This window comes from Hordeum vulgare, chromosome 5H (genome assembly GCF_904849725.1).
Source record: "Hordeum vulgare subsp. vulgare chromosome 5H, MorexV3_pseudomolecules_assembly, whole genome shotgun sequence".
In the NCBI taxonomy this organism is placed as follows: domain Eukaryota; kingdom Viridiplantae; phylum Streptophyta; class Magnoliopsida; order Poales; family Poaceae; genus Hordeum; species Hordeum vulgare.
In genome coordinates this window covers 509,413,248-509,432,137 of record NC_058522.1, presented here as the reverse complement: position 1 = coordinate 509,432,137, position 18,890 = coordinate 509,413,248, and the positions used below count along the sequence as shown (strand labels likewise).

Sequence of the window (18,890 nt, the reverse complement as noted above, 5' to 3'; positions counted from 1 at the left end):
AGGCCACTACTGGGTATATGTTTACTCTTGGGGGTGGTGTTGTTTCCTGGAAGTCTTGCAAGCAAACGATCTTAACAAGATCGACAATGGAAGCAGAATTAACAGCATTAGACACATCTGGTGTCGAAGCAGAATTTCTTCGAGATCTTTTGATGGACTTACCTGTGGTTGAGAAGCCGGTTCCGGCTATCCTTATGAACTGCGATAATCAAACAGTTATTGTTAAAGTGAAGAGTTCAAAGGACAATATGAAGTCCAACAAACATATAAGAATGAGATTGAAGTCTGTCAGACATTTGAGAAACTCCGGAGTGATAGCGTTGGATTACATCCAAACGGCTAAGAATCTGGCAGATCCCTTTACTAAAGGGCTATCACGTGTTGTGATAGACAGTGCATCGAGGGAGATGGGTATGAGACCCACATGAGTTGCCATGGCAGTAACCCAACCTATATGATCGGAGATCCCGTGAAGTAGGACCTGGGAAAACAAGCCAGTGGTGAACTGAGGAGAGTAACTTTACTAACCCACTCCGTTGGAGATGCAATACTCTCGGATACTGTATGGTAGGATGACTACTGTCTTAATGTGTTATAAAGCTTATATGTAAGCAAGATGCTATCCTACAGAGCGATCTTTGGAGGAACACGCCTATATGAGCTTGACTGTTGGTCACAGTCTATGAGATTTGGGTGATCTCTAGTAAACTCATGAATAGGCCAGGAGTGTGACTAATATGCTCCACCCGAGGGGTCACCTTCGGCAGCCTAGTACTAGTAAGACTTGTGGTGAAGCTCCTTTACGCCAACCTGACAATTCAAGGCATAGTCCATTGTTCAGTTGTAAAGGGGTGTAGCTACTTGCTCTAGGTGAAGCTCAACCTTAACTGGTTTTCACTGAAATGTTGGTATATTAAAACAGTGATTGGAACGAGGGAACACGATGTGCCCTTGAGATCTGGTGGGGGATTGTTGAAATTAGAGATGGGCCTTAGGCCCATAAGACAAATTTCAGAAAAATCTCCAAGGGCCCATGTAGGTGGTGGCATGACAAGGTGGTGGGAAGTTTAGTCCCACCCCGCTAGTGGAGGAGAAGTTGGACCCCTTTATAAGGGTCTCTCTTCCACATGCTATTGGAGAGTGAGAAGAGAGGGTGCCCACGCGCACTCCTCCTCCGCCGCCCGCCCCGTCCCGACGCGGGTTGCGGGAATGAGCCGAGCCGAGCTCATACCTACGCGCTTATTTTTGCCGGTCAGGAACGGAGAATACGTAAGGGACAAGGCACGATCCGAGATGTCGGATCATGGCTGTTACCGACTCGGACGTGGGTTTGGCCCACGTCTCTCCACCCAGCCGCCTTTATAAGCAGGCTATCACCTACCCTAGCCGTCACGAGAATCAGATCACATCTGCCTCACGCGTTCGTTCCTTGACTGCTGCTGCCGCCGGCGACTCCGTCCCGTTTACCGCGTACACGGTCGACGGGAGAGCAGGCCTCCGAAACCTCGCCTCTCCGGTTCCTGTACGGGAGAGGGGCGATTAGGTTTTTGGGGAGCGATCACGTGACTGCTCGCCTCCGTCCGTCTGCTTCATCTACGTCCGCGTCGCCCTCGTCATCGCCATGTCTTCACCAAGCGAAGCTGACCGTCTCGTCCGCGAGAAGGCCGAAGCCGAGAAGAAGGCGGCAGAGGATACTGCCGCCGCCGCCGCTGCTGCTACGGCCAACTGGCCGATCGGATGGTATGATGTGTTTGTCTCTCTCCTGTTTCTGTCTGCACTAGTAGTATTGCCTATATGCGTAGATGTTTCTGCTATATGCGTAGTACTTGCTAGTATACTCCGTGATCAGTATGTCATAAACCTAGTCAATGCCATGTTAGTAATTATTTCATGGATTAATCTGCTCGGAAAATTGCCTATTTACTCAACACCATCCAGATAAATTTTATGGACGATCGATTCTTAACCGGTACCTACCGGTCCCGTAGAAAAACTTACTCCCTTCGTCCAAAATAAATGTTTTAAGCGTAGTAAAACTTTATACTAGCTCTAGTATAAAATTAAGACATTATTTTCGTACAAAGTGAGTATTTGCTATCTACGTGTTCCGCTACTGGCCGAGCAAAGCAATGGCTTTTTGTGCGGTGAATCCACGGAGCACGTACTCTGTGGTATGTGCAGTTGGCCGTTGGCTGCATTGGATGGTCAGATTAATTGGCTCTTAATTGGCTGTACCTGATCCACGGTATATATCACCTGCACATGACAACGGCTGACGAAAGGAGTCTGGTTGTGGAGGATCGCCGGATCGGGGACATGGGAGGTGCGTCTCTGCTGCATCTAGCGTCCGCCGTGGTCGCCGCCGGCCTGGTTTTTCCTGCTGTCGCTGTGGGGGCACCTGAGCCACCACCGCTGCCGGTACTGCCGATCCCGACGGCGGCGCAGCTCCGGTGGCAGCGGCGGGAGGTGATCATGTTCTTTCACCTCGGTATGAACACGTTCACGGACTCCGAGCTGGGGACGGGAGCGGAGGACCCGGCCCTGTTCGCCCCGGCCGCGCTCAATGCCAGCCAGTGGATGGACGCGGCGGCCGCGGCCGGCGCGTCGCTCGCCATCCTCGTCGCCAAGCACCACGACGGCTTCTGCCTCTGGCCGTCCGCTTACACGGCCCACTCCGTGCACGCCAGCCCCTGGCGCGGTGGCGCCGGCGACGTTGTGCGCGAGTTCGCCGCCGCGGCGCGCGCACGGGGCGTTGATGCCGGCCTCTACCTCTCTCCGTGGGACCTCCATGATCAGCGGTACGGCCGGGAGGTCGCCTACAATGAATACTACTTGGCGCAGCTCCACGAGATCCTCACCGGGTCAGTTCCCTCTTCCCTGCACTCCCATCGCAGTCCATCCGACTGGTTCTCAAGCAGTACTCACGTCGCCATTGTTAAATATTGCGTAGGTATGGGAGCTTGTCGGAGATCTGGTTCGACGGCCACAAGGACAAGAACGCGACGAACATGACGTACCACTTCCAGGAGTGGTTTCAGACCGTGAGGCAGTTGCAGAGCTCCAGCATCATCTTCTCTGACGCCGGCCCCGACGTCCGGTGGGTCGGCAACGAGGATGGGTTCGTCGGAACCACGTGCTGGTCCACCGTCAACCGCTCCATGATAACAATCGGGGCGACCGGCATCGAGAAGTACATACATATACACACGATACTATCACTTCTCGATGCTGATACATTTTTTCCCGCAAATAATAATCTTTATTTATATATATATATATATATATATATATATATATATATATTATTTTTATATAATAAAGAGGCTATCGCTTCCGTCGGAAAATCCACCGATGTGATTTTACAAAAAAAACCTTACTGTTTATGACATTAAACTCGTAGTATATATTAAATATTTTTTTAAATACTCATATCTTTTAAACTGTAACTCTAAATTAACATATTATACATGTAATTTGATTAGAAAAATATGTAGAATTTAAAGATGATATTATTTTATCTGTTAAACGTTTAATAAAAATACTATCTAGGGTGCAATCTTAATAAATAAGTCATTATTCGTCTTTCTTTCATACCGGTACTCATCCGGGTTGGGGATGAACACGTCAATAAAATCAGGATTAGAGATGAAACTGAAGGTCACTTGACTGATTCTTTGTACGTATTAAATCTACATGCAAGCCGTGTTAAAATAGAAGACCTGTGAAATTTTGAACTGCATTTTTATAGAATAAGACCATCTTTATTTGTATCGTAACTATAAATTCTTAAATTATAGACATTTTTTATAAATTAAGAGCGTGTGCCGTGTGGTATTTATTTCTCCCGTTGCAACGCATGGGCCCTTTTGCTAGTAATAATAATAATACTTCCTCCGTTCCTAAATATATGACCTTGTAGAGATTGCACTATGGACTACATACGGATGTATATAGACATATTTTAAAGTATAGATTTATTCATTTTTTTCCGTATGTAGTCTATAGCAAAATTACGACAAGGTCTTATATTTAAGAACGGAGGGAGTATCACGCATGCACGTTCTAGGGCCAAGCTAGATACGAAACGAATAATCCGCTATTCTCTTCTAAATTTAAATTATGACAGCTCGGTTCACTCTTAACATTAGACGAAGGTTAGACTCGCTCCTAAGGACGGGGGACAGATATTTTCTTAATTAGGAAGTTTATACGTATCTTTTTGTAGTCTGTTTCGTAGATTTTGGATCATCGTTTAAACCTTATAAGTTGTCCCTAAGGTCAATTCCTACGCATGACTCTAAATGATTCGGTCATGTCGGTTTGAGATTAAACGTAGACAAATCACGGTCAAGCATACTTCTTTTTTGTTCATCGTCGACCCATTTTCGACATGAAATTTGGCCTCGTTTGCATCAAACTCGACACTCGACAGCATGGGGACGAGCGGGACACACGCCTTGTCCTCCCCTGTCCCGCCCGTTGGGGACACAACTCCCCAATTCCCTCCCCCCCCTTCCACTCTCTCTTTCATGGTCGGCGTCCCGAAGATGGGCCATCACCATCACCTGTCTGGCGACAAAGAGGAAGAAGAAGGAGCGGGTTGAAGCTCATGTTGATGGAGGCCGAGCGGCTCATCGACAATCGGCCAAGAGGAGAACCCGGCGGTCCGTTCACGCGGGGAAGAAATCCGCTGACGATTTCGCCCTCTAGGCAGCGGCCGCGCAGCACAAGGCCACCGTTGAGGACAACGAGGTCGTTGTCGTGAAGGCCATAAGGCAACGACGACGCGCGCCCTCATGGTGGTAGGGTCGTGTCGGCCCGCGTTGGTCATTCTCTCCGGTGCTGCCATGGCCGCAGCGAGCACAGGCTCGTAGGACATTCGCCCTCTGCATACTAGTCGTCCAGTTCCTCCAAGATGGACGGGTTTAATTCTCCACCGGAGCATGCTCCAACCCGGTTCTCGACGTAACCGGATGGCAGCGTGATCATGTTGGCCACCCCCGGCCCCACGATCGTCATCGACCTCAACATCATGCCTGGGTAGTGTGGTGTCGGCCAATCATCCACGGGAATGTGAAGGAAGCACTCGCGGTTGTTTCCTACGGCCAACTTTCCGACGCCCGCAACCTGTTCACCGAAACGCCAAACCAGACGTCGGCTGCCGATGACACTGAGTACCTCGCCTTCAACAAAACGCCAAACCCAACGCCGGCGGCCGATGAGGGCCGTGGTCAGGCCTTCCAAGCCTTCCCCGAGGACTAAGGCCGAGGCTACGATCCTGAGGAGTCCCAAAGCGAAGATGGTTGCGGCCAAGATGGTTCCAACCACTATGGTGTCGAAGAAGAAGAAGAGGTCGACGGCCATGGTGACTCATGGCATGAAGACATCTATTTGGAGATGCGGAAGAAGAGAGAGTCGATATTAGGGAGGAGTGATTGTTCATTGATGAGCTCACACAAACAGCCGATGCATAACGGTGGGGGGAAAGCATTCGCACGGGATCACATACTAGAGATGAGGACATGTTGATTTGCGAGAATTGGAAGGACATAGGACAAGATCCCAAGACTGGTGTCGAGCAAAACTGATCCATTTTTTGGACGAGAGTTTATATAGACTTTCATGAGTTGAGGAAGTTTCCACCCTACAAATTTGCGAGCACATGTGGCATCAATTCAATCCAAAAGAGATGGAGATTCATACAACAAGAATGCAACAAGTTTTGTGCCGCGCTTGAGAGCGTTGAATCCCGTCCCATGAGTGGCCTAGGCGTGGGGGAATTGATATGACCTCTTCCTCTTTCATTTGCCATGTCATGTTCATGTTTGTTGCATCTTGTGTCCTTTGCTACTACATTTTTGCCCTTCCGATTGATTGTGTAGGTATTCCAAACTTTGGAAGCCTTCAAGGCCATGCATAAGAACAAGCCATTCACCCTTACCCATCGTTGGACGCTCATCCAGGATTGCCCCTGTTGGGTTCTATTGTAGGTGCATCGCATGCAAATTAAAATTTTCCTACGTAAAGAACAACAAAGAACATGCTATAGAGATGGATCACATATTGTTACCACTAGACGCGAAGTGCCATGCAGCGGAAGTAGATGTGGGAGCGCATCCGCGTGGTCCATCTCCTCCTCGTCCAATCTCCCTCGAATAGTCAGACGTCCGATCCCTCTCCCACGAACAGGCGATCGCCGGATCCCACGTACAGGTTCACCGGAGCGGCGCACGTGCACCGCCTCTAGCAGTATCCGCGCGTGCAGGAGGAACACCGTGCAACTGACTGCTAGGTCTGGATCATACAGTTGGCATTGACGATTGGAGGTGTCTAGGTGCAACACATGCACAACACTAATGACGGAGCTGAAGCGATCAACTGATTAAGTGTGTCGCACCTCCATTATATATAGGCGTGTGATGTGGTCTCAACTCTTGGGCCTCGCACGGACCCTAAAGCCCACGTGTTCCTTCACTTGACGCTTTAGGTTCTCGTTCACTTGGTCGCGAGTCAGACCACGTCTGACTCGACTAGTCGGTAGCGGCCTCTAGCAAGGCGTACTGACTCCAAGTGTCCGATGAAGCTGGTTAGGCGAACATGTACTTCATACTTCTGTTCCCTTTGTCACACGACATACGTTGTAGTGCTCAAGGCGATATGGTCATCCTTGTTGCTGCACGACCTCTTTCTCCTTCCGGTGAATCTGACCAACATTCAGATTATCTCAGAATCCTCATCGCATGGCCATTCTTATCCAAGTCAGATCACCCGAGGGGCCGAGAGTATATATCTTCTGATCGGAGGGGCAAATCCCATCTTGCTCGACCACGTATCACAACATGGGGCTGGACAAGCCCGAAACCTTTCTTTGTAACTACCCAGTCACGGAGTAGCGTTTGGTTGGCCCAAAGCAAGTCTGTCACCATCCCGAGTACATGCGCCAGCTCAGGTCTTAGGACGTAGAGTGTATGTTGTACTAGAGACTCACAGATGACATATCATTGCGTCTCATAGTTGGGTCTGTCCAACCCAGACCTTATCTCGACTTGGATCCGACTACGTCGAATTCGACCAAATCTTTGTGAGTCCATATTATCCGACTAGCATCCAATGCTACATGGTCAGTGAGACCGGACCATCCACCGTATCATATGCTAGTCTAGTTCGTTGCGCATCCACACAACTCTTTCGACTATGGACCTTTTAGGACAGTCGTCATACAATGTATAGTCTCACAAACAAGTCACGTACTTGTTAATACACATCACTGATAATGTACAAGGACTATCTCTATTCATAAACACATAGAAAATATCATCATACATGATTGTCTCTAGGGAATATCTCCAACAACCCCAAGTAAAAAGGTCAATATGCCACTCCAAATAAGAAATGAGGGTCGGTGGTCGTGGCTGGAAGTGGATATGGGATGAAGAGGCCGAGGGGCAAGACCAACTCGAAGACTCGCGAGAAGTGTGACGAGGCATCTTTCGCCTTGCCTGGCATGAGGAATCAAAACGAAGTGCGGGGCGAGAGGAAGCACCAAGGAAGGAGCAAATGAATATAAACTTGGAGCTTCAAACGAAGAAGCTTGGCATGAAGGAGACCATGAAGAAGAGAAGGCTTGACAAGGAGGAGGCCATCCTAACAAAGAAGCTTGACACTGAGGCTACCAATGCCAACACCAAAGCAAAAAAGGTGGAGCTAGCACATGAACTAGGAAGACCTCGGCTGTAGACTATGTCCATTTTTTTAATATTGTCATGTGTGCCGGCCGCTGGCTTTGTTGCCGGTGAGAGACCTTGGTCATGATGCTTCGGGAGTTGCTTCGTATTTTGGTCGCCATTTCTTCATATGAACTCTGATTTTGATGTTCTTGGGCTCATTGGATTGCTAGCAAAAATTATGATGCTTCAGTGGACTTGGATATTCATTTTGGACATTTTGATAAATGTAAAATCATCAATCTGTCCAAAGGGCCTCGATCTCGTGTCAGGAACTTCTTTGGTTTGACCCCTAGCTTGATAATTTTGATGTCCCAAGTCCATGAACATGTAAACACACCTACCAAGACCACATAAACAAAAGGAAACTAATAAAAATAAATAAAAATAAAAAGTGTGCAACAAACTTGGTAAAACAAGTAAATATCGAAGCTATGCATTGGAGACATGAATAAGTGCTCCATGGGTATGATATGATGGATTTTGGCACTGGAATATACCCTAAAAAGTATGCATTGAATACACTCATCACAAATGAAATACGTCCGCCCATTGGGCACATGGTCAACGCAAACATAGAATGGGATGGAGCCGCCCCTTTGCCCGCCCCAAACGGACAAATTTTGGACAAAACATGCGTCTGTTTGTGGTCGTGCATTGGAGTTGGCCTAAGGGCATGTCCAACGCTAACCTGTAAAAGTCTTTGGCATATGTACGTTTTTATGTCCGGACATGGTCTGCAGACATGATGCGGTAGAGGGCCATCCAATGCTAATTGCAAACTATTCGGTTGGGACGAGAAAAAGTAGGCGGGTTCCATGCATGTGGTAGGATATTTGTGGTTTATTGTCCAATTGGAAGGCGAGAAAGGAAAGGAGGACCATGCACGTGTGATTGGGAGAAGAGAGAGAAGATAGGGACATGCATGCGATTGGTCAACTACATGTCCGGACTCTGGCAAAGCTCCCCCTCATTTGTCTCTTGGATATCGGAATTCTTACGTCTGGATTGCTAAGCAGGCATATATGGAAAAAGTGGTTCGGACAGCATCGTACAGACGTATGCACGCATTTCAAGGGTTGGCGTTGGAGATGCCCTAAGACAACTAAGAAAACTTGTTCCTAAGGGCATCTCCAAGGGCGGCCCACAAACCACCCGCAGCCGCTCGGATCGTGAAAATCATCCAACGCAGGCCTATAACCGTCCATCGAGCAGTGCATACGTACTTTGTCCCAGAAATTGGTGACAAAGGAGGAGGGGCTTTGCGGGAGTCACGACAGTAGACACGTAGGACTTCGACACCCTCGCCCCGCCCAATCCCCCTCCGTGTCTCATTTCTGCCCACTCCGCCCCTTCTTCATCTTGCTTTGCACCTGCACCCTTCACCTCCATTGTTGTTGTTGTACGTCTACGACCGTCACAAAAGCATTGTCGCATCCACAACCAGCACCGATTCGGTTGCTCGCCTCTAAGACGGCATTGTCCGCCCTTGAGCATTTGTACCTAAGTACACTCCACCCCCTTAGACAATATCCATGGCAGACACCACGCTCGGCAAGTGTTCAATCAAATGCCATTAAGCTAATTTTCGAGCGATGTGTCGTTTTTTGGAGTACGAAGGCTGGCGAGCTACTCGGCCATGGGGGTGAGTTGTTGTGTGATGCGTGGTTAGCCATATTTGCGGATTTCATATGCAGGAGGAGAGGGGAGACCTTCTGGCAGAAAGTGCATGAATAGTTTCACGCACGAAAGCACATTGCATCCTAAAACTTATTCATCATTCGAGAACGCAATGTGAGGTTGTTATCGTATCATGTATACACTATCCATACCTGTGTCACCAAGTTTTCTAACATGGTTTGTCAGCTGGCGGTGGTAGAGGATGAGATCAGAAGTTTTGATTTCTCTTTCTCAACTTGTTCATTGATTCGTTTACTCAATGATGCTCTACACATTATGTAGCCCGCCCGCTCTACCGTGATGTACTAGAGGACAGAGGGACGACCATTTATGTACGCAAAATGTTGCGTGAAGCTCAAGGGGGAGTATATGTGGAAGTGCATGATCCGTTAATAAAAAACATGTTGGACATCCGGTTAATCTAGACTTGATTTGCATGTTATGTATGGATGATTTGCGTTATTTTTATCCAAACTTTGATGAACGGTTCGCTTGATTTTCACCCGGTTAGTTCAAATGCGGGTTGAAATGTATGCGGGCAGCGTTGGATAGTGGCCTCCCACATCTGTGTCCATGGAATGGTTCCCCTTATTCCCGGACGGATGCGAGAGGATATCTGCGGGTCGCCGCTGGAGATATCCTAAAAGGCTAAAACCCTATGTCACTATATCCTAACAGCTTAAATTCAACTGGTTTTCTAAAAGAATTAAATATATAGTGCCTTTTTAGGGTATTAAATATATAGTTCCTACAATTTAAAAAATGTACAAAACCACATATTGTGTATAGGTAATGCGACGCGGCTCAAGATTTCAGCGAAATTTCTGAATTTTTGATGGGTATCAAAATACTTGTAATCTTGAAGTTTCGGGCCAGAGTCGAACTAATTTCAAACCATATTATATTTTGTTCGAAAATTATATATCTAACTGGATATTGATTGATCAAGTTCCAATTGAATTCTTGAAATTTGGATATATTGGTGTGGTCCAAAAAATCATGATAGTTTTAGACCTTTCTGGTGAAGTATATCGATGTGTTTTCTTAGGGCAACACCAATGTAAGTTTTGGTAACTAAACATTATTATTTCTGATTTATGCAAAATAAATATGTTTTCACAATTCAAAAATTTCCATATTTTTTGTAAAGGATTTACTATCATTACTAAATTTGAATGCCACAACCTACATGTATAAAATTGTCTGAATTACTTTTAAAAATAAACATGATTGTATTGCTATAGACACCTGTTAGGGGTAATGTGTTAAAGTGTGATAGTTTAGGGGGTTAATTTATCGCAAAAATAGTATTACAGGTTAACCGAGCCAAGACAATATTTCAGATTAGTAAAGTGAACTTTCTCAATATATAAATTTCTATTGCCTCCATTCCAAAATATAATTAATTTGATGATGCACTAAAAATTGATGTTGGACTTTTAGGCATGGCAAATCTGACGTTTTTATGGCAATCTATATTGGCACGATCATGGAATTAGTTTGCAACCACGGCATTTTTCTGACAAAAAATTAACCGGGACAAATTTTCCATCTTCGGAGTACATAATTTGTCATGAAAAACATTTGATTTTTCGTGGTAAAAAAATTGACGTTAGATTTGTACTGGAGTCCTAATTTAATCGTTAAAATTCATGCTTTGAAGTAATATGTAGTTCTTTTCGGGGAATACATAATGATGTGTAGTTTATGTCCAAAAAGACATTGTTCATATTTAGAAACACCTTCATAAGATTATGACTTTAAACCACTGGCTAAATACTGTACTCCCTCCTATGCATATTGTACACAATCAGTGACAATTTTAGAGGGAGTATCAGTTGGAGAGTTAAACTGATCTTGTGTACTCTCAATATCGGTTACATCATGTACATATAACGGAACCCCCTGAAGACTAGGCACACAGGCCAGGGGTGGTTAGTAAGATCCTAAACTCTAGGAGTCAAACGTGACATACTATTACATGTATATTACACAGGTTAACACCCCCCCCCCCTTCAACTGGAACTCCGTTTGGCAAAATGTTCAAGCTGGAGCCGAAGTCACGAAAGACTGGTGATGGTAGGTCCTTGGTGAACACATCAGCAAACTGGGAACTGGACGGTACATGTAGAACACGTGCTTCACCAAGGGCAACTCTGTTGCGGACGAAGTGTAGATCTATTTCAATGTGCTTCATTCGTTGGTGTTGAACCGGATTGGAGGACATGTATGAGGCGCTGATGTTGTCACAATATATGACTGTGGCTCGCCTCGGAGGACGCCGAAGTTCGTGAAGGAGCTGGGGGAGCCAGCAGGATTCTGCGACGCTGTTTGTGACCCCACGATATTCGGCCTCGGCGCTGGATCGTGAGACGGTAGGCTGACGCTTTGAAGACCAGGAGATCAAGCTTTCTCCAAGGAAGACACAGAACCCAGAGGTGGATTTCATAGTGTCGGGGAACCCGGCCCAGTCGGCATCCGTGTAGGCAAGAAGTTCGAGAGACGATGACTTGTAGAGCTGTAGGTCGAAGTGGGAAGTACCGCGAAGGTAGCGGAGAACACGTTTGATCAACTACATGTGTGAGTCCTGAGGACAGTGCTTGAAGAGACAAATCTGTTGGACGGTGTAGGAGATGTCAGGACGTGTGAGTGTGAGATATTGTAAGGCTCCGACAATGTTGCGATGGGTAGTGGGGTTAGAAAGAGGAAGACCGACAGTGGCAGGTAGTTTGGCAGTGGTGTCGACAGGAGTGGGCACAGTTTTGCAATTGAGCATATTGGCTTGGTCGAAAATTTCTAGAGTGTATTGTTGTTGGCTCAAGAACACACCGGAGGCATTGGGGGTAATGTTGATCCCGAGACAGTGGTGTAACTCGCCCAAATGAATCATGGCAAACTCGGCTTTGAGAGAGTTAATGATGTGTAAGAGGGTGGTGGTGTTGCTTGCGTTGAGGATGATGTCGTCCACATAAACAAGCAGGTATGCGATGGAGGAGTCGTGGGATAGGATGAAGAGTGAGGAGTCACCTTTGCAGGCGTGAAAACCGAGTGACAGTAGAAAGGACGTGAAGCGATGAAACCACGTGCGGGGAGCTTGTTTGAGACCGTAGAGGGACTTACGGAGGAGACAAACATGATCCGGATGCAAGGGGTCGAGGAAGCTGGATGGTTGAGCACGGTACACCGTCCCCTTGAGCTCGCCGTGGAGGAATGCGTTTTTGACATCGAGATGATGAATCGGCCAGGAGAAGGAGGTGGCGATGCTCAAAACCACACGAATTGTTGCCGGTTTCACCACGGGTCTGAAGGTCTCGTCGTAGTCGACGCCTTCCTTTTGGGTGAATCGGTGAACAACCCACCGAGCCTTGTAGCTAGCGAAGGAGCCGTCGGAGTTGAACTTGTGGCGAAAAATCCATTTGCTTGTGACCACGTTGACACCTGTAGGTTTGGGAACCAAAGACCACGTCGAATTCTGAATTAAAGCAGTAAATTCATCACGTATCGCATGTAGCTAGTTGGGGTCTTTGAGAGCTGATCGATATGTAGGAGGAATGTGGGAAGGATGAGTTGGCGAGTGGGTGGCGACGGAAAGGAGTTTGGGTTGGCAGAAGCCTGATTTTGTGCGGGTGCGCATTTTCTGAGAGTTCAGCGGGGGTGCAATGGGCACCGCATGTGGAGGGAGACGTGGTGGGCTAGGAGTGGCTGGTAGGTTTGGTTCTGGAGGCGGGCGATCTGAGGAAGCTGCGCTGGAGGAGCCGACAGAGGCGGGAGTTGGGGAACCGGGCGTAGTGGTTGCGTGATCCGAGGCGGATCAGACTGTGGAGATGGGCGGGAAAAGCACGGGGGACGAGGTAGATTATCCCGCGGTGGATGGACTTGTGGTGGGTTGACGCGTGGTGGTGGGGTCGGGGTGTGGGGTGAGTGCGCGGTGCCGATAGGCACGGAGCTGCATGGGGAAACATCCGAGGTAGGTGGAGTGTGGGGATGAGTGGTGGGTGGCAGGGGGAATGTTGGGTCGTGGATCTTCTGTGGGGGGATAGGGAAACTGTGGGTGATGGTGTGGCTGCCACATACGAAAAAACGGCTTCGTCAAAAATCACATGATGGGAGACGATAACCCGACGGGAAGTTAGGTCATAGCATCAATATCCTTTGTGCTCGAGGGGGTAGCCGAGGAAGACGCAACGAGTGGAGCGAGGAGCAAGTTTGTGGGGAGATGTGGCATAGAGGTTCGGGAAGCATAAGCAACCAAACACACGGAGATGATCATAGGTTGGATGTAGACCGTGAAGGAGGAAATAGGGAGTGAGGTCCTTAATGGCGCGAGAGGGACGGCGATTGATGAGGTACGTGGCAGTGTGAAGGGCCTCAACCCAAAATGGAGGGGATAGGTTTGCTTGGAAGAGGAGGGTGTGAACGACGTCGTTGGTAGTATGAATAAGGCGCTCGACTTTGCCATTCTGTGGTGAGGTATGCGGACAGGAGAAATGGTAGCATATATCGTTGGTGGAGAAGAAGGAGCGGAGGGTTGAGTTGACGAACTCGCCACCGTTGTTATATTGGAGCGCTTTGATGATTACATTGTATTGTGTTTTGACATAGGTGAAGAACCAGAACAAAGCGGCAGAGGTGTCTGATTTATTGCGTAAAGGAAATGACCACGAGAAGTGCGAGAAATCGTTAAGAATCACCAAATAATATTCATAGACGGAGAAACTCGTGACCGGAGATGTCCATAGATCACAATGAATCAAATCGAACGGCGCATAAGTGCGGTAACGGATGCATTAAAAGGCAAGCGATGCTGATGGCCTAGTTGGCAGGCAGTACAAGGCCTAGAGTATGGCTTATTACATGGAATCATAAAATCATGGGCAAGAGAAGCGAGGGAGTGGGCACCGGGGTGGCCGAGGCGATGGTGCCACACGTTGCCGTTGGTCACCGTGGTGGAGAGAGTGGTGCACCGTGTCTTGTTGCTGCCAAAGAAGGGGTAGAGATCACCGGAGCTAGCTGAGATCAGGATTACTTTCCGTGTGCGAAGGTCCTTCGAAAGAAAACCAAATGGGTAAAATTCGATCGAACAGGAATTATCTTTGGTGAACTGGCGCACGAAAATAACACTAGTTGTGATGTGAGGGGAGAAGAGAATATTGTGAAGATGAAAATTGTGGGGATGCAGAGTGGAGGAACCGGTGGCATGGATGGCAAGATGTTGGGTATTTTCGACAATGATGCTTGATAAATTATGCTTTAAAGGAGAAGATGAGCGGTCGAGATTACCAGGGTTGCCGATCACGTGGTTGGAGGCGCTGCTGTCCAGATACCATCCGGGTATGGAGCCGACGTTGGGGAGACCCTGATTGCTGTAGGCCGCATGGAGCATCACAAGGTGATCCCATGAGGGCGGTGGATAGGAGGCCGACGCGGAGTACGGGCTAGACTGCATGGGGTAGGCATGGGCCTGGGAGCCCGGGGCGAGGATCGAGGACGCCGGCAGCGTTGGGTGGGATCCAACTGGGGCGTGGTGGAGGGAGAGCCATGCCGTAGGGCGCGAAGAAGCCCATGCACGGGTTGTACGCCTGATGGACGGAGGAGTGGTTTCGTCCACCCAAGTCGCCGCGCCCACGTCCGCGTCCGCAGCCGCATCCACGGCCGCCGTCGCCGCCATTGCCGGTGTGTGAGTTGAAGCCACAACCGGAGGGCGAGCCGTTGTTGCGCTCCTGGGGGTGATCCACCCGATCGCCCGAACGGAGAGGCGGCCCGCTGCTGGAGCCGGAGGTGCCCGAGGATCCGCCGCCCCTGTGGACAGCGAGGATGGTGGCGGTCGCCTCCGAGGTGCTGTGTGAGGTTCTCATCGGCGAGTTTGAGACGGGAGAAGACAGTCTCAAACGGTGGCAGAGGTACCGTGTCGCCCAGAACAACGAGGATGGTGTCGAGGCGCTGATCGATGCCATGGAGAAACTGGGTGGTGAGATCCACCTCAGAGACGGCGTGGTCGATGTCCGGGAGTCCGGCGGTGACGAGCTTCATGCGGCGCGCGTACTCGCCGACGGAGAGATCGCCCTGTTTGAGGTTGTGATACTCGCGATTCAGCATCATGTAGCGGGCCGCCCGATTCGCGAGGAAGTAGTAGCGGATCCGGATCCAAAGGTCATAGGTTGTGGTGGCGCCGATCACGTGATCCACGATCTGATCGGCAAGGGTGGCATACATGGCGAGGGAGACATGAGCATCGAGTTTCAGGTACTGATGGTCGGCGTTGGGTGGGGGTGGGTGTTCAATCAGGTAGGAGACACCATAACGGACCAAGATCATAAGAAAAAAATGCTTTCCATTTGTGGTAGTTGTGCTCAGCTGGGTTGAGAAGAAATTTGATGTGGCTGGAGAGATTATCATTGAAGATGGGGTGCCTGGCAGCAGGAGCCGACGGCGGAGGTGGTGGCGGGGCAGTGGAAGAGAAGACGGGGGCGAATTGAGTGGTAGGAGATGAGCTGCTGAAGACGAATGTCGGGGTAGTGTCCACGCTGGTGGTAGCCGAAGAAGAGGCCGGCGAGAACAGGGAAGCTGACGGTGGGGAGGAAGAAGGCGCCGCGCCGGAGGCGGAGGTGGAAGGCTGCTCGGACATGGCGAGGGGTTGGACCAAGTTAGAGAGTTAAACTGATGTTGTGTACTATCAATATCGGTTACAGCATGTACATATAAGGAAACCCTCTGAAGGCTAGGCACACAGGCCAGGGGTGGTTAGTAAGATCCTAAACTCTAGGAGTCAAACGTGACATACTATTACATGTATATTACACAGGTTAACAGTATCAGATACTTACTGTTAGAGCATGAGGTTGGATAGTGCAATTAGGCCGACTATACTATTTTCAAATAAATTGAGGGAGTATGTTAAACCACTGAACCCTAGCGATAATGGATTTTGTTGCGGGAAGCAATATAATAATGGATATTTCGTGCGTGCAGCTACCTGAACAACGGCGACCCGTGGGGGGCGGACTGGGTGCCGCCGGAGTGCGACGTGACGATACGTCCGGGCTGGTTCTGGCACAAGAACGAGACGGCCAAGACGCTGAGCCAGCTGCTAAACATATACTACACCTCGGTCGGCCGAAACTGCGTGCTGCTGTTGAACGCGCCGCCCAACACCACGGGCCTGGTGGAGGACGCCGACATCGCCAGGCTCCGCGAGTTCCGCGCCGCTGTCACGCGCATCTTCGGCACGGACCTCGCCGAGGGCAGCACGGCGAGGGCCAGCAGCGAGCGCGGCGGCGGCTTCGCGGCAGGCAATGTGCTGGACGGCCGGGACGACACCTACTGGGCGCCGATGGCGGAGGACGGGTACTGGGTCGAGCTGCGGCGGCCGGCGGGAGCGCGGGCGTTCAACGTGGTGAGGATACAGGAGCACGTGGCGCTGGGGCAGCGGGTGGAGCGGCACGAGGTGTACGTGGACGGCGTGGCCGTGGCAAGCGGCACGACGGTGGGGCACAAGCGGCTGCACCGGCTGGCCCGACCCGTCGTTGGCCGGACGGTGAAGATATGGTTCGCCGCGCGCCGTGGGCCTCCGCTAGTGTCGGCGGTGGGCCTGCACCTCGACCCTCACGAAACCACTCGCGCACCCCAATATAAACTAAACGGGATCGCACCTTGATGCGCCGGTTCAACGTGTTGATTAAGTAGATAATGCTAAGTAAGTAGTAGCAATTCAGATTTAACATATGCATTTATACAGAATAATAATAACAATAAAGTGAAGAAGAAACGAGTAAGGCCTTTTCATCCCGAGCTTCATGAAGGCCGGATTTAAAAATAAAATAAAAACCGCTCTCAAAAAATTCTCAAAAAAAATGCATGCATGTAAGATGTAATGTACATGTGTGTACAAGTTTACGGTGAAATACTTTAAATTGCGACCTGTATAAAAAAGACAAATTCAGGGCATGAAATAATGAATAGTATCATGTGTTAAAAAGTTTTAGATTTTTTTTACACAACGCTCATTTCAACATATTTTTATCTAAAAATTAACTGCTTGTGCATTATGGCTTGATGTATACCTGTAAATTTTTTCAGAATTTTTTGAATTGAAAAAAAAATGAATTTTCATGGATTTTGAATTTCAAATTTGGAGGCCATCATTGTCGTGGGAACGAACCTGAGAGTAGAGGTTAGGGGTACGAAAGGAGAGGACAGAGTCCTAGCTACGACGAGCTTGTACACACGATGTATGAGTTCAGGCCCCTCTTGTGGAGGTAACAACCTAAGTCCCATTGCTCAGGAGCTCTTGTCGTGTGGAGTGTGTGTTACGGGGGGTGCGAACCCTTCTGTCAGAGGAGAGGAGTGGCTTATATTGAATGCGCTACCCCTCATCAAGGCCCAGGCAACCAAGGGTTCGAGTAATAAAGACAAAGGGGTGCATTACTGATAACGTACAATAGATGTTACTTATTATGACCAGTCGAATGCCTCCTCGTTGGCCTCCCAGGAGTGACTTCCGAACTTCTGCGGTCGACTGGCTTCTATTCTTCCAAGTGGAAGTCTTCCGTCGAGTGGAAAGAGGAAGTCTCCGGGTGGATGCTCTACCGAGTGACCCATGGCGAGTTAGTCGGAATCTTCCTTCAAATCTTTAAGTCCTTAATGTTGTGTCCTTGGATAGTACATGTAGGTCAGGCCTATGACCCTACCCTAGGTACAATCCCCATCATTACCCCCGAATGGATCGGGGTTCGAGTGGAAAGGGGTCGATGCAGATTCCGTCAAAACACGCCAAACTCCGAATTCATGTCTAGGCTTAGCAGAAACGTCGTCTTGATCCTTCTCCAACACGTGTCGGTGTTTTGGTTCGCGTTGGTGATCGGGTCCATGCTGGCAGCCTTCCAGGTTTCAGCGAGGCATTCGTCTTCTTCGCCGCCCACTTGACACGGGGTTCAGCCGGCTTCTCGTTGTCTGCCCGTTTCTTATTACTTTCCTCCTTTGCTCGTTACCAGCTCTGGCTCCGCCAGTTCTTCCTCCACCTCCACCTCCCCCGCATCCTGCTCGTCCATGTCGTCGCCGATGCCCAGTGTTTCCTCTTGCGTGCCGAACCCTGGGCACGAAGCGACAAGCACTGATCCGTTGTTCATGATCTCCTCCATCTTGGCGTCGGCATTGCTGAACTGTAGTGCCTAACCCGACGCGAAAGGTGTTGGGGAACGTCGCATGGGAAACAAAAAAATTCCTACGCGCACGAAGACCTATCATGGTGATGTCCATCTACGAGAGGGGATGAGTGATCTACGTACCCTTGTAGATCGTACAACAGAAGCGTTAGTGAACACGGTTGATGTAGTGGAACGTCCTCACGTCCCTCGATCCGCCCCGCGAACAATCCCGCGATCAGTCCCACGATCTAGTGCCGAACGGACGGCACCTCCGCGTTCAGCACACGTACAGCTCGACGATGATCTCGGCCTTCTTGATCCAGCAAGAGAGACGGAGAGGTAG

The 18,890-nt window shown here is 49.2% G+C and overlaps 1 protein-coding gene across 1 annotated transcript; it reads left to right on the top strand.

The window, feature by feature from the left end:
* The first annotated feature begins 2,283 nt into the window (after positions 1-2,283).
* On the top strand, positions 2,284-17,344 carry LOC123451834 (putative alpha-L-fucosidase 1). The gene is made up of 3 exons (XM_045128376.1): positions 2,284-2,861; positions 2,951-3,190; positions 16,374-17,344. Exons 1-3 carry the CDS (start codon positions 2,317-2,319, stop codon positions 17,056-17,058), a joined length of 1,470 nt encoding a protein of 489 aa, XP_044984311.1. The 5' UTR covers positions 2,284-2,316; the 3' UTR covers positions 17,059-17,344.
* Positions 17,345-18,890: the final 1,546 nt, after the last annotated feature.

Bases quoted from the DNA above. Each gene is read 5' to 3' on its own strand.
- LOC123451834 (XM_045128376.1), top strand. From the start codon at position 2,317: ATGGGAGGTGCGTCTCTGCTGCATCTAGCGTCCGCCGTGGTCGCCGCC. The intron at 2,862-2,950 runs GTCAGTTCCCTC...AATATTGCGTAG, and splicing joins CTCCACGAGATCCTCACCGG to GTATGGGAGCTTGTCGGAGA. The intron at 3,191-16,373 runs GTACATACATAT...TCGTGCGTGCAG, and splicing joins GGGGCGACCGGCATCGAGAA to CTACCTGAACAACGGCGACC.